At 36.7% G+C, this 25,905-nt stretch overlaps 1 protein-coding gene across 2 annotated transcripts; it reads left to right on the top strand.

The window, feature by feature from the left end:
* The first annotated feature begins 580 nt into the window (after nt 1-580).
* LOC310741759 (intermediate filament family orphan 2-like) lies at nt 581-25,093 on the top strand. 2 transcript variants are annotated; one of them, XM_083569966.1, is made up of 9 exons: nt 581-1,455; nt 14,076-14,136; nt 15,087-15,182; nt 17,503-17,679; nt 18,137-18,282; nt 21,628-21,811; nt 21,906-21,995; nt 22,069-22,205; nt 23,823-25,093. In XM_083569966.1, the coding sequence occupies exons 1-9, from the start codon at nt 893-895 to the stop codon at nt 23,956-23,958; spliced, it is 1,590 nt and encodes a 529-aa protein (XP_083426092.1). In that variant the 5' UTR covers nt 581-892; the 3' UTR covers nt 23,959-25,093. The 2 variants fall into 2 exon arrangements, with proteins under 2 accessions (XP_083426092.1, XP_083426091.1); XM_083569965.1 differs by having other exon boundaries at nt 21,598-21,811.
* The last annotated feature ends 812 nt before the right edge of the window (nt 25,094-25,905 follow it).

The following is a 25,905-nucleotide window of genomic DNA, read 5'->3' as shown; positions in this document are numbered from 1 at the left end:
TAGCAAAATTGGGCCAATGGAAAACCTTTGGCAAATCTGTAGAACCTATATTGATGACTAGTGGACACCAATAGGGACCATTAGGACATCGTGAAACATCCAATTTCCAAAAAAGATTTATTTAGTTGCAACTAAAGTAATCAACATTATTTGTTACTTTTATTGATTAACAGCTAGTTTGTAATTGCAATTGTAATGGTATTTTTTAGTGGAAACATTATAATTATCATTTTAGCTGGGAAACTGTAAAGATCTGAAGACATCTCTACAATTTCCACCTCATGACACAAGCTCTTGTCTTTTCGAAATCACAGACTGAATAAAAGAACAGACCAATAACGCATGACAGCTTCTTTCTTAGAGGTGGAGAGCATCAAGCTACACTGTTAGAGCTCTCTGAAGATCTTTACCTCCATAATGACTTCCCTTTGCTTTGCAGCTCCAAATGATTTATTCTTGGTTTATTCTTTCACATTCAATCGTGACACGCAAATATACTTACGTTGCCCTCCTCAAAGACGGGCGTAGTGTGTGTGTGTGTGTGTGTGTGTTTGCTAGCCACCTCCTCCCCCCTCCTGCTGCCATTTCCCGTTTGAAGAAGCTTATTTTAGCAGCTCGGAATGGTAGTCGCACCAGCGAGAGCTTTTCCAGGAGCACATAACTGGCCTTGCTGGGAGCTCATAGCTCTGTTAGGCGTTAGAGGAGCTTAGGTGGTGTGTATTTCCCCGGTTGAAGCAGTAGGCGATGTGTTCTTATTTATATGACATTAGATAAAGGAAGGAGAGGAGAGGAGAAGAGAGAAAGGGAAAGAGGAGGGATAGGGATGGGATGGGAAGGGAGTGCACCTTGCGCTTGAGATGAGATGAAATCAGGTTTAAATGCTTTAGTTTGAATGAACCCCTTCCAGTCCAGGATGGACAACTTCCCTCATCTTTATCCTGACCAAAGCCCCGCACTTCACATGGAAACGCCGTTGCCTCGTATCATCGGTGCTTCGGCGGTGACCGGAGCGGGGGGCTCGGGGGTGAGCAGCGCCCTGAGGAATGATTTAGGCTCCAACATTCATGTTTTAAAGACGTTAAACCTGCGCTTCCGCTGTTTCCTGGCCAAAGTGCACGATCTCGAGCGCAGGAACAAAGTGCTGGAGACTCAGCTGCACAATGCGCAGGAAGAATCGCGCTATAGGAGCCTGTTAAGCCGGGAGCAAGCGATCCAAACGGACTACGAGCTCCCGTTTGCAGGCCCGCTAGCCGAGACCAGGGTCCCGGGCAGAATCTGGAGTTACTCCCATGGCTGGAGGCATGGAAGTCGCATGGAGCTTCATCACGGGCCTGGAGTTTCATGGACGCACACGGATGGAGTTGGGGTTCAGATCGACACCATCACTCCAGAGCTCAGGGCCATCTACAACGTGCTGGGCAAAGTGAAACGAGAGAGAGAGGAATACAGGAGGAGGCAAGTTCATTCTAGCTGCTTACTGAGCAATACACACACACACACACACACACACACACACACACACACACACACACACACACACACACAGCTTTCTGTTATCTTTGACCAAGTTTACATCAGGGGTCTCTTGGAGCATTTAAATACAAACATTTGCATCCTCCATGGGGGTTTTCATGACCAGCAATATAATATAAATATAATAAAAAATATAATGTGTGAGAAATTAGTTTATATATAGTGCAATAACACAACAATGTATACTATTCATATCATCATCTTCAGTAACCTGTGAATACAAAGACTTACAGATACTCTGGGTACGAGCAACTCACCCTGACTTTAATGTTAATGTTTAATGTCATATAGCACTGTATACACACACACACACACACACACACACACACACACACACACACACACACACACACACATTTACAACTAGGGGCTTCCTAATCCACCTACCAGTGGGTTTCTGGGTGATGGAAGGAAACCAGAGAACACAGATGAAACTCGCCCAGACACCATGAGAACATGCATGAAAAAGCATTAACTAGAGCTTAGGATCGAAACAGGGACCGTATGAGATGGTGATTTCTTGCTGCCACTTTAAAAAACAATAAAAGCATATTTATTAGGCGAAATGATTTCTGGGCCAACGTACTGTAGTTATAGATTTATTTTTGTAATTATGTCTGATGTCTATGTAGAAAACATACACTGCTTAAGAATGTAAGCTTTTAGAGATGTTTCATTCATTATCACAAGTATCAAAAAATGTTCAGATTGAGAATGTGGACCAAAATCGATATCATTTGTATGCTTTATATTTGTTTATATTTATTTTCTTCTTGCTCTATACTGACTCCTATTCATAAGTTATGGAGACCGAGTGAAACTTCTTTTTGTCTTTTGGAACAATTGTTTTGGTTTTCCATTTGTTTATACAAATAAATTAAACAGTTTGTTAAGTATATATATATATATATATATATTCTTAATCCAAAACTCATAAGAGATGCTTATGATTTCCAGCAGCAATATGTGTGTTTTGGGTTCTTTTATTGCCGCTTAGCTCTGAGAACAGACTATGAAGACTACGAAATGGTCTTCTTCTAGTGAATGAATGGAGCCATTGCATTGCTTCATTCATTAGGGAATCTATTGTGTAAAAGGATTATTTTATCTTCAAGGAATTTCCGGTCTAGCATGTTGCTTTATATCACTAAATAACCTGGACAAAGGCCAGACAGATCACACACAGTTTTTATTTGGGTTTAGAGCTGAGTAATACTTTAAGCATTCATCCAATATTTTATTGGCAGTGTTTTATGCACTTGTAGTTTTTTTTGTTGTTTTATTGAAATTCAAATGACTTGTATATTCAAAGTTATGTGGTCAGTAAAGATAAAGAAATCCTGTTATGCGTCAATAACTGGGGAGTAAAACAGTAGTAATAGCCTGAGAATGTGAGTTCCTGATGGGTTATGAAGTGATCCGTTTCCAGGAAAGGAAGTTTTCCTGTTGTTTTTAAGGCTTCCATCTTTTGAGCCTACCCTGGAATATTGCTAATAAAATAAATAAATAGGAAGATTATTTGAACATTTTATGAATTCCTGAATTATTAATAGGTTATGTTACTTGAAATGTTTAATTTTTTCAGTTTTCTTTTCCCTACAGATTTTCTTAGTATGTCTATAGTATAGTAAAGTATTTTTTTTTTTATACTTTAAAAAACATTTTTTTTTTACAGAGTCATATCACCACTGTCTTTAATTCCATTTGACTGGAAACACATGTATATACACTGTGGATGCTCAGACAGCAGCTCGTTTTGGCATGAGGCCACTATACACAGTTCTCATCCAGTAACCTGCATTTGAATGCCACTATTAATCACAGAAGTGGGTCGGTCTTCTACACTTTGGGTTACTGGTGGAATTGCAGTGTAACTTCATGAAGAGCAAATACCATCAAGTGGTTGAGTACTACTTGTTGAAGTACTGCTTTATTTTTTTTTTTTATTACATGTCTGTGGATTTGTCCTTGGTTCATGTTGAATGTAATCTGAAAGAAAGCTAAAATTCTTGAAGAATTAGATCCATTAGAGTCTTTTTAAAGTCTTATTTAGAAAATTAGATATTATTTTGTTAAACTGGTTAATCAGAAGGTGTTGATCTTGAGCACACAAAAAACGTCCTGTATTTTTATAATGAACAGCCAATTCTTGAAATATTTCCCAATTTCAAGCCCTGTTTCCTTCTGGTTATATCTTTGTTCCTTTCTTATCCCATCCTCCTACTCCTCATGCTCCATGGAATGTCTTTAACCTCCTGACCTGATTTAGTATTTGGTAGATCTGCACAATTTTTCTCTGTGTTACACAACAATTTGGTGAATATGTTCCTGGGTCATAAGGCACACACAAGAAACACACACACATAATGAACACAAAGACACACACCTCAGGAGGATTGCCTTCTCACCCTGCCATATGATGACCATTATGACTCAGCTTTCAAGATGGTAGCTGTACACTGCTGGACAGACCATTTGTCTGACTGTGTATTGTGTGGAAGTGAGATACAGTGTGAGATCATTTCCCTGAGGAATGGCAGGGAAACAGAGGAATTAGGGCATTGTGTCTTGTCATCATTTTGGTCCCTGCGATCTTTGGCTTTGTAACTTTCTATTCACATCCAGTCCTTCTGTTTTAAAATTCATTTTGTATGACCAGCAGTAAAAAACTACATACGATATAATCCTTTAGTTAATTTCTGCAGATTCATTATGGCTGTGTTATAGATTGTTTATGTTTATTACAAAATAGTAATGTAATGCTGGCTTTAATGAGTGTAGTCTGTCTGAATACTGATGTGAACTTAGGCAAGTTCAGCCCTCTTGTCTACTTCTCGGGAAAAACAGATGTGCATTTCTAAAAGCCCCTAAGGTCTATGAATGCGGCCCATATACATTGGCCAACTATCCCTTCTTTTAGTCAGATTTCCCCCTAGTTTCAACATAGGCGAATCTTCCTGATTTGGTATTTAAGCTGTAAGAATACAGAAGTTGTACATTGATGCACATGATAAAGATATTCCATGTAATTTGGATTATAATGGGCCAACACACATGAGAAAAGGGGCCAAGCCCAAATGGTAAAACTGTTTAAAATCTTTTAATGATCTTCACATGTCATTGTTCAGGAAATGAGCAAGATTTCAAACAAATAGATAAAATTACCTTGATATGGAATAGCTTCTTCCCGTGGGCTCACCACCTGCAGGAGGGGCCGTAAGGGACGGTGCTGTGGGGATTGGGCAGCAGTCGAAGGCGGGGGCCTGCTAAGACTGCTGCCCCCGCGACCCGAATTACGGATAAGCGGGAGAAAATGAATGAATGAATGTATGGAATAGCTTTTTTTTTTTTGTGGTATTTCTAGAGTTAGTATATTTGATGTTGTTCTGTTCAATGTTGATTGCTTTAAATATTTGATGAGTACTTAAACTTGTTTTGAATTGTATATTAAACATGTAAATCATTATCATGATTTTACTTTTGTGTACAAGAATCTATATTAGTGAATTCCCATTAGAGATCACTACAGCAGAAGTAATGAAAAAACTGAAGAGATAATAAAAAACTCAGTGTGCATTAGTTTATTTTTCGCTCCTTTATTGACTTGTGATTTGTTCTTAAGATGATCAGAGTCTTATTATTTTAGCCGTTTTGGGCTTGGCCCAATTTTTTGTATTTTATTTTTGCCCAGGCGTGTAGATGCTTCAAGTATGCAGTGGATGGTGGGCTGAAAACCAAGCCTGTAATATTGCCGCTTTGAGCAGCTGTTGGTATTTAAGTGGAAATCTGTGTTGAAAACAAGATTTAACCTTAGACACACTACTTTTTTTAGTCACAAACTTGAGATTCTTGAAGTTTGTAAGCACACTGGATATTCACATGTCCTTTAAAACACACTTCATGTATTCATTTTGAACAAGTAATAGAATGATAAGACTCATATAATGCTTTGATGCAAAATACATTCAGTAGACTGACAAAGTTGGCAGCGCCTTATCTTTATATTGTTACTGTAAAGTTAGTCGTAAGTCAGCAGGGTAATCCTGTGTGTATCCTAATGGAAAAGGTATGCTTGGTTGTTTGCATTGTGAGGGATGTTTGCTTGCTTTTCTTAGAAAGTAGCTGCTTCTTGGCTGGATTTAGTAACAAAATGTACCAAACTCATTACTGAGAGCTAATAGTCAGACTTGTGAAAATATAATACAACCTAAAGTAAATACTGCACATTTATTTAACCCCAGGTTTAGTAGGTGTGTTGGAGCAGGGGCATGTCTTAAGACTAAAACAATTCCAATAAAGGTATTAATTATGAATGATGTGTAATTTGTTCAGGAGTTCTCAGACAATTGTAAACAATTTTGTTGTGTGTTAAATGTCCAAAGATCAACAGTGGATGATAATCTGGTTGTACTCAGGATGGCAAGTCGGTGGCTTGATGACTTTTAGTTTATGAAAGCACTGTCATGCTTTAGTCAGGCCTGATTATTCATTCCACCAACCATTATGTACTGTAATAATCACATTTCTTTACTCATCTACATGTGAGATAAGTCAGTGATGTCAAGCACTACTAGTTAGTCAATAAAAATAACAGTATTTCTTAGAGATTGTGTTTTTTTTGTTTGTTTTTTTGTCCTCTGTGTTCCACCCATTATTCTGAGACCCTGCACATGATTGAGTTTTTTCAAAGGCCTATTTATGAATACGGTTGCAAAATTCGGGGAATTGGCTAATGAAGCCACACATGTGCATTCATCCATAACATAAAAGAAACATTTTGGAATTTATCAAAAATATCCATCTTGGCAAGTATTCGTGTAAATTACATAAATATTACATACATTTGTGTTTAAAACTTGTGCTGTGTACAAGCTATTGTGTAAAAACAAATACACTGAGCAGACATTTAGGTGAGACCCTAGATCATTTAAAAAAAAATCTGTCTAAAAAAGACCATCCCCCACAAAGAATCCCCCTTAGTCACCCAGGGGGAATATTCCCTCTTCTTCCAGGCTCTGACTACCACAGGAATATTGAAGCCACAGTTCTGCATTTAAGTCTGAAGATTATATCTATTCAAGTACATTTTAATATTACTTGTGAAATATATTTTATCTATGGTATTAAAGTTTAACTAGCAAATACCAAAATGTGTTTATACAGTAGCTAGCCAGCCAGTAAATCAGATATGCTAAATGTAAGCTAGCACTATTTAATTGACAATTTATGAAGCTAGCTCAAGCTGTGATGCTCTTTCCTCTACCTTCTGCTAGCCAGTTTTCTGTTATCATAGAGAAGTAGAGTAGTGGTCAAAAGTTTGCACACATTATAATTTTTAAGGTTTTTGAAAGAAGTCGTTTATGCTCAATATTCAAGCCTGCATTGATTTGATAAAAAATACAGAAACAACAGTAATATTGTAGAATATTAAACATTTTTTTAAATGTAACTTTTTATTAATCAAAGAATCCTGAAATAAGTTTCACATGTATCAAATTCCTGGTAAGTTTTCAACTTGGAATATTTCCCAATTACCCAGAAGTTCCCATGGAAAGTTTCTGGACCCTTTGCAATCCTCCTGGTGTGTTTCTGCTTTCTGAAATGCCTTTCTGTTTACCACGGTTTTAATGAATGTATATTTATGTGAATTTCAATTACTTTCTTGCCACCTCAAACCAGTCTGGTCATTCTCTACAGACCTTAAACATTACTAGTGCTTTTGCTCCTGCGGAACACAGTTCCTGCTAGATGCTGGATGTTTTTTGTTTTTTGCACCATTCTGTGTACACTTTTGCCTGTGGAAATCCATTGAGATTAGCAGTCTCTGAAACACTCAAACAAACCTGTCTGGTACAAAAAGTTACAAAACTCTCAAAGTACCTGAGATTACATTTGTTTCCTTTTCTGCTGTTTTTATGTAAAGTTTTCTACATGAATCTGCATGAATCTGCTGCCACCGGATTAGCCGGTTGGATAATTGGAACTTCGACTTAACACATGGTAGATACATATAGAATTGTCATCTTTCTTGTGTACTAGCATTTCTTTTCTTTTTTTCCCTCTAATGTGCACACAGAGTATAGTGTATGTTCAGTATATGTGATATATACACACAGGATAAAGTAGTTTTAGGGTGTAGCCTGTCTAAATATTGATCTGAGTTCAGCCTTCTCCTCTCTTAGTCTGGTAACAGATGTGTTTCTAAAAGCCCCTAGGGATATGGCTGGTCCATGTTTTTCACTGATGTATCTTCTTTCCATTTGTCCCGTTCACAGTCCTGCAAAAGCAGTATTTTACACCTAAATAGATACTGTGAAAAACATGCTTGTCAGAGTTGTACATTGTAAAGCTTGTTTATTATTCGGGATGCACAAAACCTTAATTAAGTATTACAAGTTATTGGTTTGAAGCTCTGAATTTGGTAGTAGATTGGTGATTACATTTTGAATATTACACTCTCCTTCAAGTCTTTATTTTTTATTTTTAAACCAGCATTTAGAAATTATTTATGGAAAACTGGGCACACCCTATAATTCAGAAACATGTAGGGCCACCTTTAACAACAATAAAATGAAGGGAATGTTTTCTGTAGAGGTTTACCGTTTTTTTTTTACATTGTTTTTTAGTTTAGTTTTTTTTTTAAGAAGAAGAAGGAATTTTGAGCCACTCTTCTGTAATATAGTACTTCAGTTCATTGATGTTGAAGGGCATTTCTTCTCTTCTCTCTTTTGTCTCTATCATCTTTTATATTTTATTTAACTTATTTATCTGTCTGAAAATGAATAAAAAAGAAGAATTGCAGGAAGGTGTACATACAAAACTTTGAGATTTAGTGATCTCGCATACCAAATATTTTATACACTCAATTAATACATGGTTTAGAACACTGAAAACTATGTTTGCCAGTTTAGGAAATGCCATTGGATATGGCCATTGTGACAGAAGTTTGGAAATTGTACCAAAATTATGTAGAAATAATTTTATTTAAATACATTTCTGACTTTGCATTGACACTTACTTGTAAACATCATGTTGTGTAAGGAGGACATTTATCAAGACTGCTCAGGGATGTGTAAGACTAACACTTGGATTTTCTCAAACAGTGAATGTCAGAGAATTTGATTAGGTTTTTATACAGCTGTATACTGCAGTATAAAACCCAATCTTTGATTGGATGCCAGCTGTTAAATCGTCTGTAATGCATCTGCTTCATCATGTCATCATTAAAACACAGAACAGTTTGCACTCTGTATAGATGACAGCAGAACTTGAAAAAAAAATAAAAATTCAACAACATAAAACAAAGAAAGACAGAGATCAGTCAGACTTTTTCTTCTGGTTGAGATCCATGAAAAATGAGAAACAGTTTATGGGTTCAGAAAAGCCACTAAGTTTTTTAAGTATGTACAGAAAATGGCAAAATGTGACCATGGAAAGGGATTTTCCAGGAAGCCACACAAATATCGGAATTCTTTCAGAACATTCAAACATGCAACTCGAAAAGAGATTATTTTTAATGCCACAGGAGGTTAGATGGGGTATATCTTTAAAATGTTTTTATGATTCTTAGTAACTAAAACAAGCATTTGACGGTAGCACATGACAGATTTCAGTACATTACCCAATAAAGGGGAGCATTATCGAAAGATGTCTATCTTTTGTTGTGTTTGTTAAACAAGGATATGCATATCATATTACGATCATTAGTACTAGATTAAACGTTATCCCCTCTACCTCAAATTTATCTTTCTTGAGAACTGACTTTTTGACACTTGCTGGAATTTTTTTCAGTTATCGTATTGCATTCTGTGGATTCTCAGCTTGTTTCATTTTAAGTGAGCACAAAATCTTGCTTGCTTTGGCACATGAGAAAGATTTTTAACATAATTGCTGTCTGTGCTGAAGTCAAAACCTCTGACAGTGGCATAGGACCAATTAACATGCCTTGTCTGTCTGTTTTGCATTCAGCAGTGTTACTTTAGGCCAATATATGTTGTATATAAGTACATTTGAACATTTGATGGTTGAATAAGAAGGTGTTTCCTGAGAACTTGGATGAAATTCTTCTAAACTTTTTATTTATTTTTTTTGACTCATTGCTGAATTCTTTTGTTCTTGTTTTTTTTTTTTTTTGTTTTTTTACATTTGTGGCATTTGGCAGGTTGTCTTAACCAGGACAGCCAACAAAAGTGCTATGAGGTATCTATCAATAAATACACTCAGATACTGGTTCAATATGTCACAGACTCAGAAAATCATCAGAAAAACCTCTGTTGGGAAGGATTATAGTTTAAAAACTGTATTTTTATGTTTCTTATAATTCTTAAGTTCTAATTTGAGTACTTCTTGTTTTTTTTTTAAAGTATAAGTTATTAACATTTATGTTCAGATAAGAATTCCTCCGTTCACCGTTCCATGTCAAACGCTGTGAGAGAGAAAAACAGCCGCTATGGTTTATCTCAGAGAATACAACTTTCCATTCCTTGTCCATAGCTTGGCAAATCAGCTATGTAGGGGAATTTACTTAAATGTATTATGTGAGAAAAAAGAATAAGTCAAAATAAATAAACCGCTTTTCTTACTATTTGCATTAAATTGGAATTTAAAATTAAATAAAAAAGTGGTGTGGCTGTGACAAAATCTTTCCTTTATTCAACATGCATTTAAATTAATTCTTAAGTGTTGATATTAAAACCCAATGCTCTTGATGGAAACTGGTGGAATCCAGTTCTTTTGTCATGAGATTAACCGGATCAAGCGAGTTCAGCTCTTTTATAATGCCTTGTTTAACCACAAACCTCTTTGGCTCATGGTCATGCGTTATCTTTCTGTCGTTTGGAAGAACTGAGCCCACTTCTTTCATCACATGGGTTAACACCTTTAGTTTTCACTATTGGGCATTGAATAAATAAAAAAAAGGTGTTTAAAAAAAAAAAAACACTTCTCTGTGCACACCAGATCAGGGACTTGGACACAACGAACCATCACATCCATACGAAAGAGAAGTGGCATCGCTGCTCCCAGTGTGAAAAGAGTTTTTACCGCAAGAATGAACTTCATAGGCACCAGCGCGCTTAGTGCTTAGAATGGTGGAAGCATGTTGATTGTTGTTAAATTAAATATAAAGTAATTGATATGGAAGCCTTTTATATACTTTTGAAATAGATCCATGGATTGTATTTTAAGGAATTTATCTGTGTGTACCTGAAATAAGATTTTAACATACAGCATGGTGGCAAACATATTTAGTTTTTCTGACCTTCAAATACAATTTGTATGGAATCCACTGTGTATTAATCGAATCATAAATGGAATCGGAAAAATACAAATCGAGAATCAACTCACGAATTAAAAAAGATCAAATAGAAATAAAATCACACCAATTATGGGAATCTGTGCTGATACCCAGCTGTATTAGCTGGTTAAAGTGCATTAGCTAGCTACATTAGTGACTTTGGATTAAATAGGGCTTACTTTGGACTTCAAATAAAGGACTTTTTTTTTTTTATTGTGTCTCTCACTTTCGATGGACAATAGTAGCTGAGAAATCACGCTCTAAGTATTATCACTCGGTTTGCCTGTAGACATTTTCAATTGAATAGTGTATGCTGTTAGCAGTGTACCCCTCGTGCTGCCTTTCATGTTTACGATGTTTCATCAAGTATATGAAATATTTTTGTTTGTATCTGCTTCACTTTGATTGGCATTATTAATCAAAAACGCATTCAAATCAGAGTCATTTTGTGTCCTCTGTACATTATCAATACAACACTCAGCGTATGTTACATGGGATCAGTTGTTATTGGGGTATGTGTTGAGAGATATGTAAAAAGTGAATGAGGGTGATATAAAACCAGGACCATTATTGTATAAATGCATCCAGATAACAAGCAATCTGATAAACTTCCCATTAGGTTACATTAGTTCTCAAAACAATTTTCCTTCATTAAAGCCTGTTCTGACATGTGATGGTCTCGCACTGTTTCAGCCATGATGTCAGCCAGACTGTGCGTGGGCAGCAGATTATCTCAGTCTTTTAGTGATAACTATAGTCATTACTGAAGAAACAATGACAGAGTGCTGTTCAGAGTGCTTATGCTTTTAAGCACATAAAGACCTAAATAAAAGTAAAATCAGTTAAATGAAGGGTATATAATTTGAATATAAACCAGGTATATGTGTGTGTGTGTGTGTGCGTGTGTGTGTCTGTGTGTGTGTGTGTGTGTGTGTGTGTGCGTGTGTGTGTGTGTTCCGCCGCTGTTTCCTTTATAGAAAAGTAAATACAATAAGCATGAATGACTTCTATAGAACTTCAGTGATATGACAAACTTTGTTCTTCTTATTCAGGCATACAATGAGACTTTTTATTTATTAGTTCCATGCATTGTTTGCATTCCCAAAACCTATTCTTTCTGGTTATATGGCAATGCTAATAAGCCTTTAGGGAAGTACACTTCTACAGAAATAGATTATGTTTTTGTAATATGATGCCTGCCCACAGGAATGCTTTGTAACTGTTTAACTGTTATTTTATCACCAAACCTGTTTTCTATTGAAATACCAGAAATAACATGAAAGATATATATGCCCTCGTATTTTTTAAGATAATGATTTAATAAATACATGTTTATTACTATTACATTATTGTTTTGTTTAAGCTTGTTGTATTGCTTTTAGGCTGAAATGATATTTTTGTCTGTACTGAGTGGGCCAGAGGAAATGAGTGAAGTCAGTTTCTCATGCCCTTGGGCAGTACTTTAATCAGCTACACTGGACTTATACACCAGTCTGAATGTCTCAGTGTCCTGCTATTGTCTGAGCCATTCGGCCAATGGCGTATCTTAAAAAAAAAAAAAAAAAAGTCTATTATTTATTAATCTACAAACCAACAGTAGTCCCTAGTTTTTTAACTCGAAAATCTTCTTGTCGAAGCAAAACTAAGGTTGTTCCTTGCTTTGAAAGGTCAAGTAAAGCTACTTACATGTCTGAATGATTACATCTATACATCGTTACATGCTGTACATAAACATTAAAGATTAATTCATGACTGTAAATTTCAATTGTTTTTGTTTGTGAGCAGTTCTGCTTGTTACCACTTTGGAGTCCGGACAGATGAGAGATTGATTTTTCTGAAGCAGGGAGAATAAATGCATAGATGCAGTGCATATCATCTTTAAAGGAAACTCGATGACAAAGTCAAGAACATTTAAACAAGCTCACAGTTCCCTATTCAGCCCAGAAATTGGGACTGAACAGTCAGTCACCCAGAAATTGGGTGACTGACTGTCTAATGATTATTACATACATCTACTACAAGTACTCGATTTGGTTAACTGAAATATTTTGCTGGTTTCATATCCGGATCACACTCCACCAGTTCCCGAATGTGTTGTCATGCTTCATATCATATTAAATCATATTATTTTCACAACTATATATCATTTTATTCCTAATACAGTAGTCATTTTCCCTCAGCAGTTCTGCTTAAAACAATATACTATTTTGTTTTCTGTATGTTGGATATAGATTACAAGTCTTTTGGCTTAGAGTAGATTTTATAGAGATAAAAAGCAATAATATAAAATATAAGTAAAATAAAAGCTCTAGTCAGCATTTGAGTCGAGATTTCAAGAGGCTACTTTCGTAAGCCAAAGTACATTCTGTCTGTTACAGGCAAATGGCAGTAAGTATGCAATGCCTAGACTATGAGAGGAATGCAAGGTATCCACCAGAGACAGAGAGAGAGAGAGAGAGAGAGAGAGAGAGAGAGAGAGAGAGAGAGAGAGAGAAAGATGGAGCGAGGACATGTGTGGAGGAGGTGTATTCTGACCACATGGCATGATTAGGGAATGCCTTTGTCTGGGAAAGACCTGGTGCAACATAAAAAATTCTTCCCTTATAAGGAAAAGGTGTTTGAGTTTCATCACTTGTGAAAAGTAAAAATACCTTCAGTGTTAAAACTTGTAAAGAAACCTATAAAGAGGGTTTCAATAATGATGGGGTTTGTGAAAGCGCAGTAAACGTTCTCACACACAAGGCAGCGTTATCGCGTTAACTATTTAGTTTGTAAGTCTGTGACCTGAGAGACAGCACTGTTTGTGTGAATGCTATGGAAAAGTTTACTAATTACTCAGGAAACAAACCAAGGGGCAAACCTGTAGAAGTAGTTCCATAAAATCTAACATGGCAAGTCAAAACAAAGCAGGTTGGGCGACTCTCTACAGTGGATTGTGTTAAACATTTGCTGTTTTGTTGTCTCTCCCATCACCATAGTGACTTTAAGGAAGAATACAAAGCAGTAGGTATAATTGCTATACCACTTTATTATCTCTTTAAATGTTTTTAAATATTGTATGAAACCTTAAGACTTTTAACAGTCTATACAACAGTCCTCATCCTCTTCATAGTAACCAAAACTCATTATAGTATATTATATCTGCCGTTGTGAGATGCTATGAGATTTCTTTGTTGCTGAGGTGAGAAGACCTGACATGATCATTTCTGTGGATTTATTGACCAGATGTCTGTGTTCTGTGTTCCAGATGGGAGGAGGAGTTGTCCAAGTGCCAGCAAATGGAGGCCATGGTGGAGACTTTACAACAAGTGAGTGCTCAGCCATGCCAAAAACTGTTTAGCTCCACATCTTATGCTCTTTGGGGTTTTACTGAGGACAGCTTTCGATACAGGGGGCACAATTCACAGTGGTCCACTTGTGTTTAAACGATATATCAGTAGTTAAACAGGAAAAAGTGATTTCTATTCAGACTTGATTTTACACACTGCCTATTCAGATGAACAAAATGACCGGCTTAAAGTTCATCTGCATTGTTGCCAGTTTCTTTCTTTTCCAGTTGCATACAGACCACTCAGAAGAACAGGGAAGAATTAATAATGTCTAATACTTGATTAGCATAAATAATGGTAGTCATGATAATCATATTAATGACATCCCCCACCTTTTTTTTTCTAATCATTTATTGGTGATCAACCTACAAACCAATTTACTTAAATGTAAACGGATATGTGAATAGAATGCTGTACTGCTGAGCAAAGGAGAAGCAGGTCAGATCAAGAAGGTTATTTTTGGCAGGATGGATTTGAAATGCTCACCACAGAAATCTTTAGGAAGCAGAAAGCAGTGAAGTGCAGGGAAATAAAGCTTTGCTGGTGAGATTAAAAGCCAAAAGGTAAATGTTTTGAACAATTGTCATTTGAAATGGTCAAAAATTGTAATTTATGTGCACTTTATCTGGTTTAAAAAAAATCCACATTTACGGAGTGTATTTCCCAAAACGTGAATTTCAGCGTTGAATATTTAGAGACATAGCTTCACTGTGTCTGCATTGACCAGAAATAACACTAAAATTTAAATAAAGATGTATTGTATTGTAATGCTCAGTTCTGAAAGAGACAATTGCTGACAGTTATATTTAACAGACCACTAGCTGTTTTGGGCTTCATTGGTTGTGACCTTTTGTGTATGTTTGCTTACAGCACTGGTGTTGAATGTAAAATAAATGTCTGTGATTTCTTTGTGGCTGTGTCCCCTACAGAGCGTGCAGGAGTCTGAAGCTCTACGGAGAGAACTTAGTGAAAAGATAGACCAGCTCAAAGCGGAATTGGTTGTCTATAAGAGTCTCATGTCTGATGTAAGTATCTTTTTTAATTGATGCTGCTTTTTAAACATTCCTACAAACCTTGAAGCTTGAAAAGAGCATTTAGGTGTAGGTAGAAAAAATATATAATTAAAAATAAACAAATTTTTTTCACATAAAGCTTTATGCTGCATGCAATTAATAGTAACGTCACACATAATCGGATTGCAGAAGCAGTATTAGTTCAATGACCTAGAGTTAGAAGCTGCTCAGATAATGGTTAGATCTAGTGTTTATTGCTCTTGCTCCTCATCTTTGCTGGGAAGGAAGCCTCTGGACGACTAGGGTGAGGGGGTTCAGCTATGATTTTCCCAGCTTTCTCCCTTCATGTCTGTCAAGGGAGTCTGTAGATAGTGATTTTCTCATTACAAAATAACAGCAGGGTAGAGATTCTGCTTAGTGTGTAATGATGCCAAACCAGACTGGAAAGGAGGATGTGGTGACTGATTCTGTTAGGACTGCACATTAAAAAGCATTAGACTTGCTAATTAAGCTAGAAGAGCAAGCACAAAACTGCTCTGCAGTACCTACAGTACTTATATCACATGCAGAGGAAAGTTATTAGAGCTTGTTTATTGTTCGAGTTCCCTTTTTGAGAAATTTTATATGCATTTGATAATGATGGATTGCAAGACATTAATGCGTAATTTGTTAATCACTGACAGACCCAAAGTATTCAAATGTAAATTCTATATGTGCAATTGATAAAAAAATAAAACAGATTAAATAAAGTGACAGTTCAGTTTTGGCTGCTGTCTCCACCTTGTCTGAGTAAGCTTCTTGTGTGGCATTCTAATGTGACCTCCCAAAAAGTTTGGATTAATCTAAAGTACCCCTAGGTATAAATGAATGTGAATGTTGCAATGTGATGGGACCCATTCAGGACTTGTTTCTCCAGATCCACCGTGACCAGGATAAAGTCCTTCTGGTAAATAAATTAATCAGCATAAACAGTTACTTTGCTCTTTTTTTTTTTTTGCTAGCAATTTGCATTCAGTCTCTTAACCAGAATCTTATAACAGCTGTTTTTGTAGAAGAAAGATGGATAAGCATTCATTGTTCTTTTATCCTCATGGTTCATCACTTTGCTGTTGTGGCTATAAACCACTCAACTCCATGTTTTATAGTCTGGACTGTATGTGTTTACAAAGATGTAAATTACAAGTGTACCTGATGCTGAGCACCTCAGTCCTGACCTGTGTCATCTGTCTTTTACCTCTTTGACTACTACCTCAGTGGCAAATTGATGTGCATGTTAATACCTGAATTTAGCCTACTCTATGCATCTCAATGAAATAAGGCCTATATAATGTCAAACCTTTTATTGCTAAAAGTGCTTTTTACTTGTCACATGTACATTAAAGCACAGTGAAATTCTTTCTTCACATCTCCCAGTGATGTTAGGAAGCTGGGGTTCTAGCACAGGGTCGGGCTTGACAAGTGCCCCCCATAATACTGGTTAAAAATCAATTGCTTTGGGGAAGCTTATTATTATGAGACTTTTTTTTAAAGGAGTTTTAAGTGTCAGCACTTTGTAACAGTTACAGATAAAGTTTTCCCCCAAGAGCGAGTCTTTAGGATGAAGGGGTTTTGGGCATTGTGGGTGTTTTGTATATGGGGTGAATATTTACATTTACATTTGCAGACGCCCTTATCCAGAGGAAAAAGTATATACTACTGCCTTATCTTCATAAAAGAAGGAATTTCTCTTTATCACTTCCGTAATGGGAGTAATAACAGGAACTAACATTCTTCAAACATTTGTACCTCCTTAAATGTAAATAAAAGCAGATCAATTATAATTTCTATTTCTTTATAATTAAGACTCTGTAAACATTGGCTGTGGTATGAAAGGTGTAAAACAACTTCAGGGGCTTTCCATGTTCAAAACTGGTTTGTTACTGTTTTTATTATGTATTTGTTTGCTTATTTTATTTATTTATTTTTATGTTACTAGTTATAGGGCAGATATCAGACACTTTAACAGTAATAACATTGATGCAATAGGAAAAGAAATACTCATCCCTAATCCCAAATACTATGTATCACACAAAGGCTGGCCTGTGGAAAAATGCAATGCATCAGGACACACTGCATTTCCCCTTTTTTTTTAATTGTGAGGGGAAATTTCACTTCTGTTACGACCACAAAATGTTCGATGGAGGAAAAGCAGTGAATTACAGGAAAGAAGATTAAAAATGTAATTTGGGCCATGCTGTTATAGGAAATGAATCAACCTTAGGTTCCTTTCTTTGATAACTTTAAATAATCAGTAACAGATTGATCATCTTGTGCGTTATATTTTACTTTTCAGCAAATGTCAGATCTGGACTCCAAAATTCAAGAGAAAGCCATGAAGGTGGACATGGACATTTGTAGACGCATCGACATCACAGCCAAGCTGTGCGACGTGGCCCAGCAGAGGAACTCTGAGGACATGAGCAAAATGTTTCATGTCAGTCCTTCTAGAGTTCCTGCAGACCATAAAGGGGTATGGATGCTTTCACTGCTGTACACATTTCATCATGATGTTTAAATGAAGTCGTTTTTTAACTTGACTTGATAAAATACAGTTCTAATTAGTTTCCTGGTGTGTGATTTGTGTTAAGTCAATATAATGCTTATATTGTGCTCTCTGCTACACTACTTGTTTATCTAATTTTAATTGTGCATAAACACTGGAAGGTCTGGGAACAACATTACAACATGATTGCTGAATAAGTTGATAAAGGTCATTTTTACTGATTGCCAGAGTACTAAACAATAACAGTCAAAGGCATTAGCGCCCTTTAATTATGCTTAATCCCACAGACTGGGGAGGAGAGTTTTACTGTTATTCAGTGCTGCTGTGGAAACTGAAAGAGCACTTTACTTTTGTCAGGCTCTGCTGCTATAAAAAGGTAATTAGGTTTCGCATGCATTCGTGTGTGTGTGTTTGTGTGTTAAAGGTGTCCGCAGCGTGTAAAAAGAAAGAGCGTAAGGCTGTGTCTGATGAGGAGAATGCGGAGGTGGAGGCAGACAGCGAGCACTCTGAGAAGGAGGTTGCCGGATCTCTAAATATTACAGATGAAATGAAGCGCATGCTCAGTCAGTTGTAAGTCCCATTCTGAACACGAACATGATTGAATGATTCATCAATACACTTCTTTTTTTATATTACGTTACATTTAACACACTTTGCAGACAGTTTTGCATAAAATAATGATCTTATTTACACAATTGAGCAGTTAATGGTTATGGTGGTGTTGGGATTTGAACTCTCAACTTTTCTGATTAGAAATATATTGTCATAGCCACTGAGCTTTCAGTGTGATTGTAATTCCATGTAAATGTGTTCATCCATCTGTTTTTGTCAGAATGGATATATATATATATATACAGTGAGGAAAATAAGTATTTAAACACCCTGCTATTTTGCAAGTTCTCCCACTTAGAAATCATGGAGGGGTCTGAAATTGTCATTGTAGGTGCATGTCCACTGTGAGGGACATAATCTAAAAAAAATATCCAGAAATCACAATGTATGATTTTTTAACTATTTATTTGTATGATACAGCTGCAAAGAAGTATTTGAACACCTGAGTAGGTCAATGTTAATATTTGGTACAGTATCCTTTGTTTGCAATTACAGAGGTCAAACGTTTCCTGTAGTTTTTCACCAGGTTTGCACACACTGCAGGAGGGATTTTGGCCCACTCCTCCACACAGATCTTCTCTAGATCAGTCAGGTTTCTGGCCTGTCGCTGAGAAACACGGAGTTTGAGCTCCCTCCAAAGATTCTCTATTGGGTTTAGGTCTGGAGACTGGCTAGGCCATGCCAGAACCTTGATATGCTTCTTACAGAGCCACTCCTTGGTTATTCTGGCTGTGTGCTTCGGGTCAGTGTCATGTTGGACCCATCTTCAATGCTCTAACTGAGGGAAGGAGGTTGTTCCCCAAAATCTCGCAATACATGGCCCTGGTCATCCTCTCCTTAATACAGTGCAGTCGCCCAGTCCCATGTGCAGAAAAACACCCCCAAAGCATGATGCTACCACCCCCATGCTTCACAGTAGGGATGGTGTTCTTGGGATGGTACTCATCATTCTTTTTCCTCCAAACACATTTAGTGGAATTATGACCCAAAAGTTTTATTTTGGTCTCATCTGACCACATGACTTTCTCCCATGACTCCTCTGGATCATCCAAATGGTCATTGGCAAACTTAAGACGTGCCTGGACATGTGCTGGTTTAAGCAGGGGAACCTCCTGTGCCATGCATGATTTCAAACTATGACGTCTTAGTGTATTAGCAACAGTAACCTTGGAAACGGTGGTCCCAGCTCTTTTCAGGTCATTGACCAGCTCCTCCCGTGTAGTTCTGGGCTGATTTCTCACCTTTCTTAGGATCATTGAGACCCCACGAGGTGAGATCTTGCATGGAGCCCCAGTCCGAGGGAGATTGACAGTCATGTTTAGCTTCTTCCATTTTCTAATGATTGCTCCAACAGTGGACCTTTTTTCACCAAGCTGCTTGGCAATTTCCCCGTAGCCTTTCCAGCCTTGTGGAGGTGTACAATTTTGTCTCTAGTGTCTTTGGACAGCTCTTTGGTCTTGGCCATGTTAGTAGTTGGATTCTTACTGATTGTATGGGGTGGACAGGTGTCTTTATGCAGCTAACGACCTCAAACAGGTGCATCTAATTCAGGATAATAAATGTAGTGTAGGTGGACATTTTAAAGGCAGACTAACAGGTCTTTGAGGGTCAGAATTCTAGCTGATAGACAGGTGTTCAAATACTTATTTGCAGCTGTATCATACAAATAAATAGTTTAAAAATCATATATTGTGATTTCTGGATTTTTTTTTTTTTAGATTATGTCTCTCACAGTGGACATGCACCTACAATGACAATTTCAGACCCCTCCATGATTTCTAAGTGGATGAACTTGCAAAATAGCAGGGTGTTCAAATACTTATTTTTCTCACTGTATATATATATATATATATATATATATATATATACACACACACACACACAGACACACACACAGACACAATCACATACAGTACATTTTCCCTTCTTCATCTCCTCACCCTCCCCCCTTAAAAAGTTACAATTATTCTTTTATTGTTACATGTATGCAATTATCCAATTGGCCAAACCATGTGGCAGCAGCACAGTGTGAAAGGTGATGCAAATACAGTTAAGCTCTGTTTATGTTTACATCAAGCATGTGAAGAAATGTGGAGATGCATCTAAGAAAGCACATTATTCATTGCAGTTTGCAGTGGATAGGATTTTAACAGCAGAAGACCACATTGGGTTCCACTCCTGTCAGCTGTCAGATAAAAACAGGAATCTGAGGCTACATTGGGCACAGACTCAACAGCACAGGACAGTTAAAGACTGATAAAGGGCAAACCCTGCTAATAAAGGATCATATATCGTTGACGTTTTGTCAGTAGCTTAAGGCTTTGAGTTTATTACTTTTCTTTTCCCTATAATTGGAATAACTCAAGTTTTAGAGTCAGAGTTTAGCAATAATACACTGACTTTCTCAATCATAAGAAGCAAATTGGCCAAATAGTGTATGGTATTAGGACATCATTTCTTGTACATTCTGGATGTACTATACTTCAATAGCTCACTCAGTTAGTTCACTGTTTGTTTGCTTTTATAACGTTTAAACATCATTTAAAACCATCAGTTCTAATATTTGCACCTGTGTGTCATTTTAAAGCTTGTCTGTTTGCCATAGATCAATTTGTAAGTGTGATATCTCAAGAGCAATGCTTATAGGATTTATCAGGAATTGTCAGTTTAAACCGATAAACTCAACAGATTTTCAAATGGATCTAAGCTGAGTCAAGGTCACAACAAGAACAAATATCTGAAATAGTTTGTAATGAATAGCTTTTGTCATGTTCCTGAACAAGAACAGGATCCTTGTGGATATTTTAAAACACTGCCAGATGTCATGCTCTGCCTTTGTTTTTTGTTTTGTTTGTTTGTTTTTTCAAGTTTGAAGACAAAGAAGGTTACAACAAACCTTTGACTTTGTTCCTTTCCTTTTTTTAAGTTTTTTTTAAAATTATTATTAAAAAGAAAGTAGTCATTCTTTGCTCGTAGAGGTAAATTAACATTAAACGCTAATGCAATATTGCCACCTTGTGGTCACACTGTGTTCATCATTGTGGCTATATATATATATATATATATATATATATATATATATATATATATATATATATATATATATATATATATATATATATATATATATATATATATATATATTTCTTTTTTTTATTATTATTTCTTTTTATTTTTTTTAAGTTGCTTGCACATAATTTTGCACAAACCCTTTTGTTCGGCCTGCGTTGGATTTCCTTTCACCTTCCACTCCCACTCCACCTGTGTTTGTAGAATTAGCTCAGATAACTGCTCTGTCGCCAGGAGGGAAACGTTCGAGTTTGACGACGACTGTGATAGTCTGGCCTGGGAGGAGACGGAAGAGACTCTGCTCCTGTGGGAGGATTTTACCAACAACCCGATTATTACCACCACTACTGCTGGTGCTGCCAGTGCACACTCTGGTGCTGCCGGTGCCTCCGAATGCCACGGAGAAACACATGAGCAGGTGAACAAGCACAGCTTCATCAAGCAAACACTGGACATGAGAAACTATTTTCAGTAATGTGCCTCATTCTGATGAATTTTTAAATTCCTTTTAGGATGGAAGTCTGCGCAGTCTGATAAACGAGACCGAATCACTGTTTAAAACGAGAGAGCAAGAGTACCAGGCTTCAATCGGACAGATTGAGGTGAGTAACAGTTTAGGGTTACGGTGAAACTTGTCCTGTTCGGATGGTTAATCCGTTCTTGTTGTCCTCAAAGCTGGAGCTGGCCACAGCCAAGAGTGACATGACCAGACACCTGCACGAGTACATGGAGATGTGCAGTATGAAGCGAGGACTGGATGTGCAGATGGAAACCTGTCGCAGACTCCTCCAAAGCTCAGAAGCCACTGGCAGGTACATACTAGATACACAGGCATAAAAGATATTTTATGCCTTTTGTGCTCCTAGGTCATTCTCTAGACCAGTGGTCCCCAACCCCCGGGCCACTGACCGGCACTGGTCCATGGATCAATTGGGACCGGGCCACACAGAAAGAATTCATAACTTACATTACATTTCGTATTTTTGTTTTATTAATTATCTGATTCTGAACAATGTTTTATAATGGAAAATTACCGGATTCTCTCCGCCACATCTGTCTATGACTCACTCTTGATGCATGTCAAGATGCCTGCTTTGGTCACATGTCTTAACTTCTTAAAGGGGCCGCTAACACATAATACATTACATTATTTCTGGAGCACAGCTGCTCAGATTTAGGCACAACATTTAGGCATTGGTGAACATTTAGGCACAACACTGGCTCACATTGGTGAATTTGGCAATGATGTCAATTCGAGAAGACTTGGCGGACTACAATTTATCCCTAAGATGTTTAGTTAAGGTGACTCAAGGTCATCCATATCAGCATTGGCAAAGCATGCCCTTCTGTTCATAAACGTTGGACCATGTAGTGTATTAATTAAACACTTAAAATGACATTAATTTTAACTGCTATTTGTGATATTGTATAAACACTATTTTTGGTGGTAGCTTAATGGTCAAGGCTCTGGGTTACTGATCGAAAGGTCGGTGTTCGGGCCCGGGTGTCGCCAAGCTGCCACTCTTGGCCCTTGAGCAAGGCCCTTAACCCTGCGTGCTCTAGGGGAGCTGTATCATGGCTCACCCTGCACTCTAACCCCAACAAGAATAGTAAATATATATATATATATATACAGTGAGGAAAATAATTATTTGAACACCCTGCTATTTTGCAAGTTCTCCCACTTGGAAATCATGGAGGGGTCTGAAATTGTCATCGTAGGTGCATGTCCACTGTGAGAGACATAATCTAAAAAAAAAATCCAGAAATCACAATGTATGATTTTTTAACTATTTATTTGTATGATACAGCTGCAAATAAGTAGTTTTTGAGCTTATAAATCAAAACGCTGATTTAGACTCCTCTGCTGTAATATTTGGGCTTTTAATAGGAATCATATTTTATCCAGGATTTTCATAATAAATGCCATTCTTTTTAATAGATTCTGCTTTTTATTTAAAAACCAAGAGGAAAAGTTTTGCTCTAAACAGCATACATGTTTAATATGTATAAAATATATGTAACACAATATTGGACATGTTAGTTACATGAAAAAGTTGGATTTAAATGTTCATTTTGTATACATTTTTCCTACTCACACTACAGGCCTTCTGTTTCAATACGCTGCAAAAAAAAAATCGATTTTTGTTCTCAGCTAATGCAATTTAAACACATTTGCAGACTGATTTTCTCAATAAATAAATAAATAAAAGTCTAGGGTTCTTTTTTGGAACTACGTAAGTCATGGATCACGCAATGGCCCATAATGTCTGTATTAAAAGAATGGGTTCACTAACATTTACACATCTTTAGTTAATAAAGGGACAATATTCTCGGATGTTAATATGCTGGTCCATGATTTATAATCCCACTTCAGTCAATTTCTGTTAAGGCTGTAACATTACAAATAACATTGCTCTCTGCTACAGACACTCGCCTGGAGCGAGTAGTGACTCGGGAAATGCCGAAGACCTACCAGATGACCTGGACAGGGATGGAGAAAAGAACAGAGACATTGCTGGAAAAAGTGATGGAGAGACAGATGTAAATGCAGAGGTCAGTTAATGACCCTTTACATCACATCACGTTCTTTTACACACAGTGACATAGTGGAGTGGAATCCCTGACCCACTCCTTCATGGTGTGCATCACTGTGGATCTGAGCGTAGGTGCTACAGTACATGTACTGCCCCAAATTGGGAGTGAATCAGTTTTTTAAGAGTCTGTCCCCTGTAAGGTCTTTTTTTTTTTTTTATCAGCACTGCTATGGCATTGCTCTATCTTCTCCTGTCCTTTTCTCCTCTTTCTTGCTGGCTTGTAAATCTACAGTGTACTCAAACTTCTTTCAACATTCTTTTTTGTATAGTCTGCTTTAGAGAGGATCCTGAAATCCATTTACCAGTTTTTGTTCATCATATTTCAAAAGAAATGGTGGTGGTGGTCAGTGACACAGTGAAATTACGTTTGCTCAGATTGTGGTCACCTGATCAGCAGAAATACTGTGTTTTTATACATCGTAGAGGAAACATTGCGCCAGAATCTGAAATATTGCTGATAATCACAGCATGTTAAGCCATGCAGTAGCAGCTGCTACACTAGTGTCAGATAACAGTGCACAATTCTGCACAGAGCACTATGCAATAAGCTGCTTTGGACATGCAGCTAACCGTTTTTCTTTTCAGGGACGTTCTTGGTATTTGTCTTAAATTGCCATGCTCTTACCTGTAATGCAGAAGGTTCAATGTTCAGAGAAAGCTGATGCCAAACAGTAGAAAATCAAAACCCTTGTGCCTGCACATCTTTTTTTTTTCACAATAACTGTTGCCTTTATTTCGCTGTGCTTTGAAACGATATCAAAACTAATCAATAGCAGATACAAGAAAACATTGGAATATAAAAAAAACTCAAACAATACCCACGTTGGTCATCAGTGAGAAAATGTGATCATTTAGTGTTATTATTGCTATTATTAATATCATTGTAATTGTAGATCTACTGAGTTTTTCTGTGTGAATATCTTCTGTACCTTTGTCTTTGTTTAGGGTTTGCTCCATTATTATGCAGGATTAAGTGGAGACCTTTAATCACTGATTTATTTTTTTATATTGGACAACAAAGTTATGTTTTATGTTCATTTTAATTTTCATTATGTTTTACCTTCTGCTTAATGGTCACTTAATAAATCATTATTTATACACAACTTTTACTCTCTTGCCCTTGTTTTATTTATTATGTTTTTCTGTCTACAGTGTTGCATAGCATTATCTTACACACTATATTCATTCTTTTTGTAATTTTCTACATTTTTAACTACCGCAAACACTTTGTGGCAATTAAATAGTGTATACATTTTCTGAAGTCGATGTTCTTTTGAGGGTTTTTTTGCTTTTAAAGTTTGCATTAAGCAGTCCTACAAGTTCTAATATTGCCAAAACAAAAAAGTAATAATGTGCAAAAACCCATATTTTTATTCAGAGTAGAGCATAGAAAACATCCAATGTTTAAACTTTAGAAAATGTAAAATTCTAAGAAAAAAAAAAAGGTAATTTTTTTATTTGATGGCTGCAACACATGTAAAAGATTTTGGGACAGGGCAACAAAAGTAATAATAATAATAAATTGTATTTAAAGGCACCTTTCCAAACATCTGAGGCCACTGCCTAACAATCATGACAAACAACAGCTGTTTAACTGTTAAAATTGACCAGAAAAGCTAATCTGAATGAATGAGTTTCAAGGCAGGATTAAAACTGGTCAGACACTCACTATCTCGAATAGTTTGTGGAAAAGGATTCCAAAGATGAGCATCAGCTAAATGCCCTAGACCCCATAATGACTAAACAAACAGAAGGTATAACAAGGGAACCAGATGAAGATCTGAGAGTACATTTTGGGATGTAAGTATGAAGCAATTCAGAGAGATATGAGGAAGCTATAAAAGTAAAAATCAGAATCTTGTTCTCTACTTTGTATTTAACAGTAAGCCAGTGTAGATGATCGAGAACAGGAGGG

Source organism: Silurus aristotelis, assembly GCF_946808225.1.
Source record: "Silurus aristotelis genome assembly, chromosome: 19".
Lineage (NCBI taxonomy): Eukaryota > Metazoa > Chordata > Actinopteri > Siluriformes > Siluridae > Silurus > Silurus aristotelis.
This window is presented reverse-complemented; position numbering and strand designations above follow the sequence as displayed.

Bases quoted from the DNA above. Each gene is read 5' to 3' on its own strand.
- LOC310741759 (XM_083569965.1), top strand. From the start codon at position 893: ATGAACCCCTTCCAGTCCAGGATGGACAACTTCCCTCATCTTTATCCT. The intron at 14,137-15,086 runs GTGAGTGCTCAG...TGTCCCCTACAG, and splicing joins TGGTGGAGACTTTACAACAA to AGCGTGCAGGAGTCTGAAGC. The intron at 18,283-21,597 runs GTAAGTCCCATT...CTGTGTTTGTAG, and splicing joins AAGCGCATGCTCAGTCAGTT to AATTAGCTCAGATAACTGCT.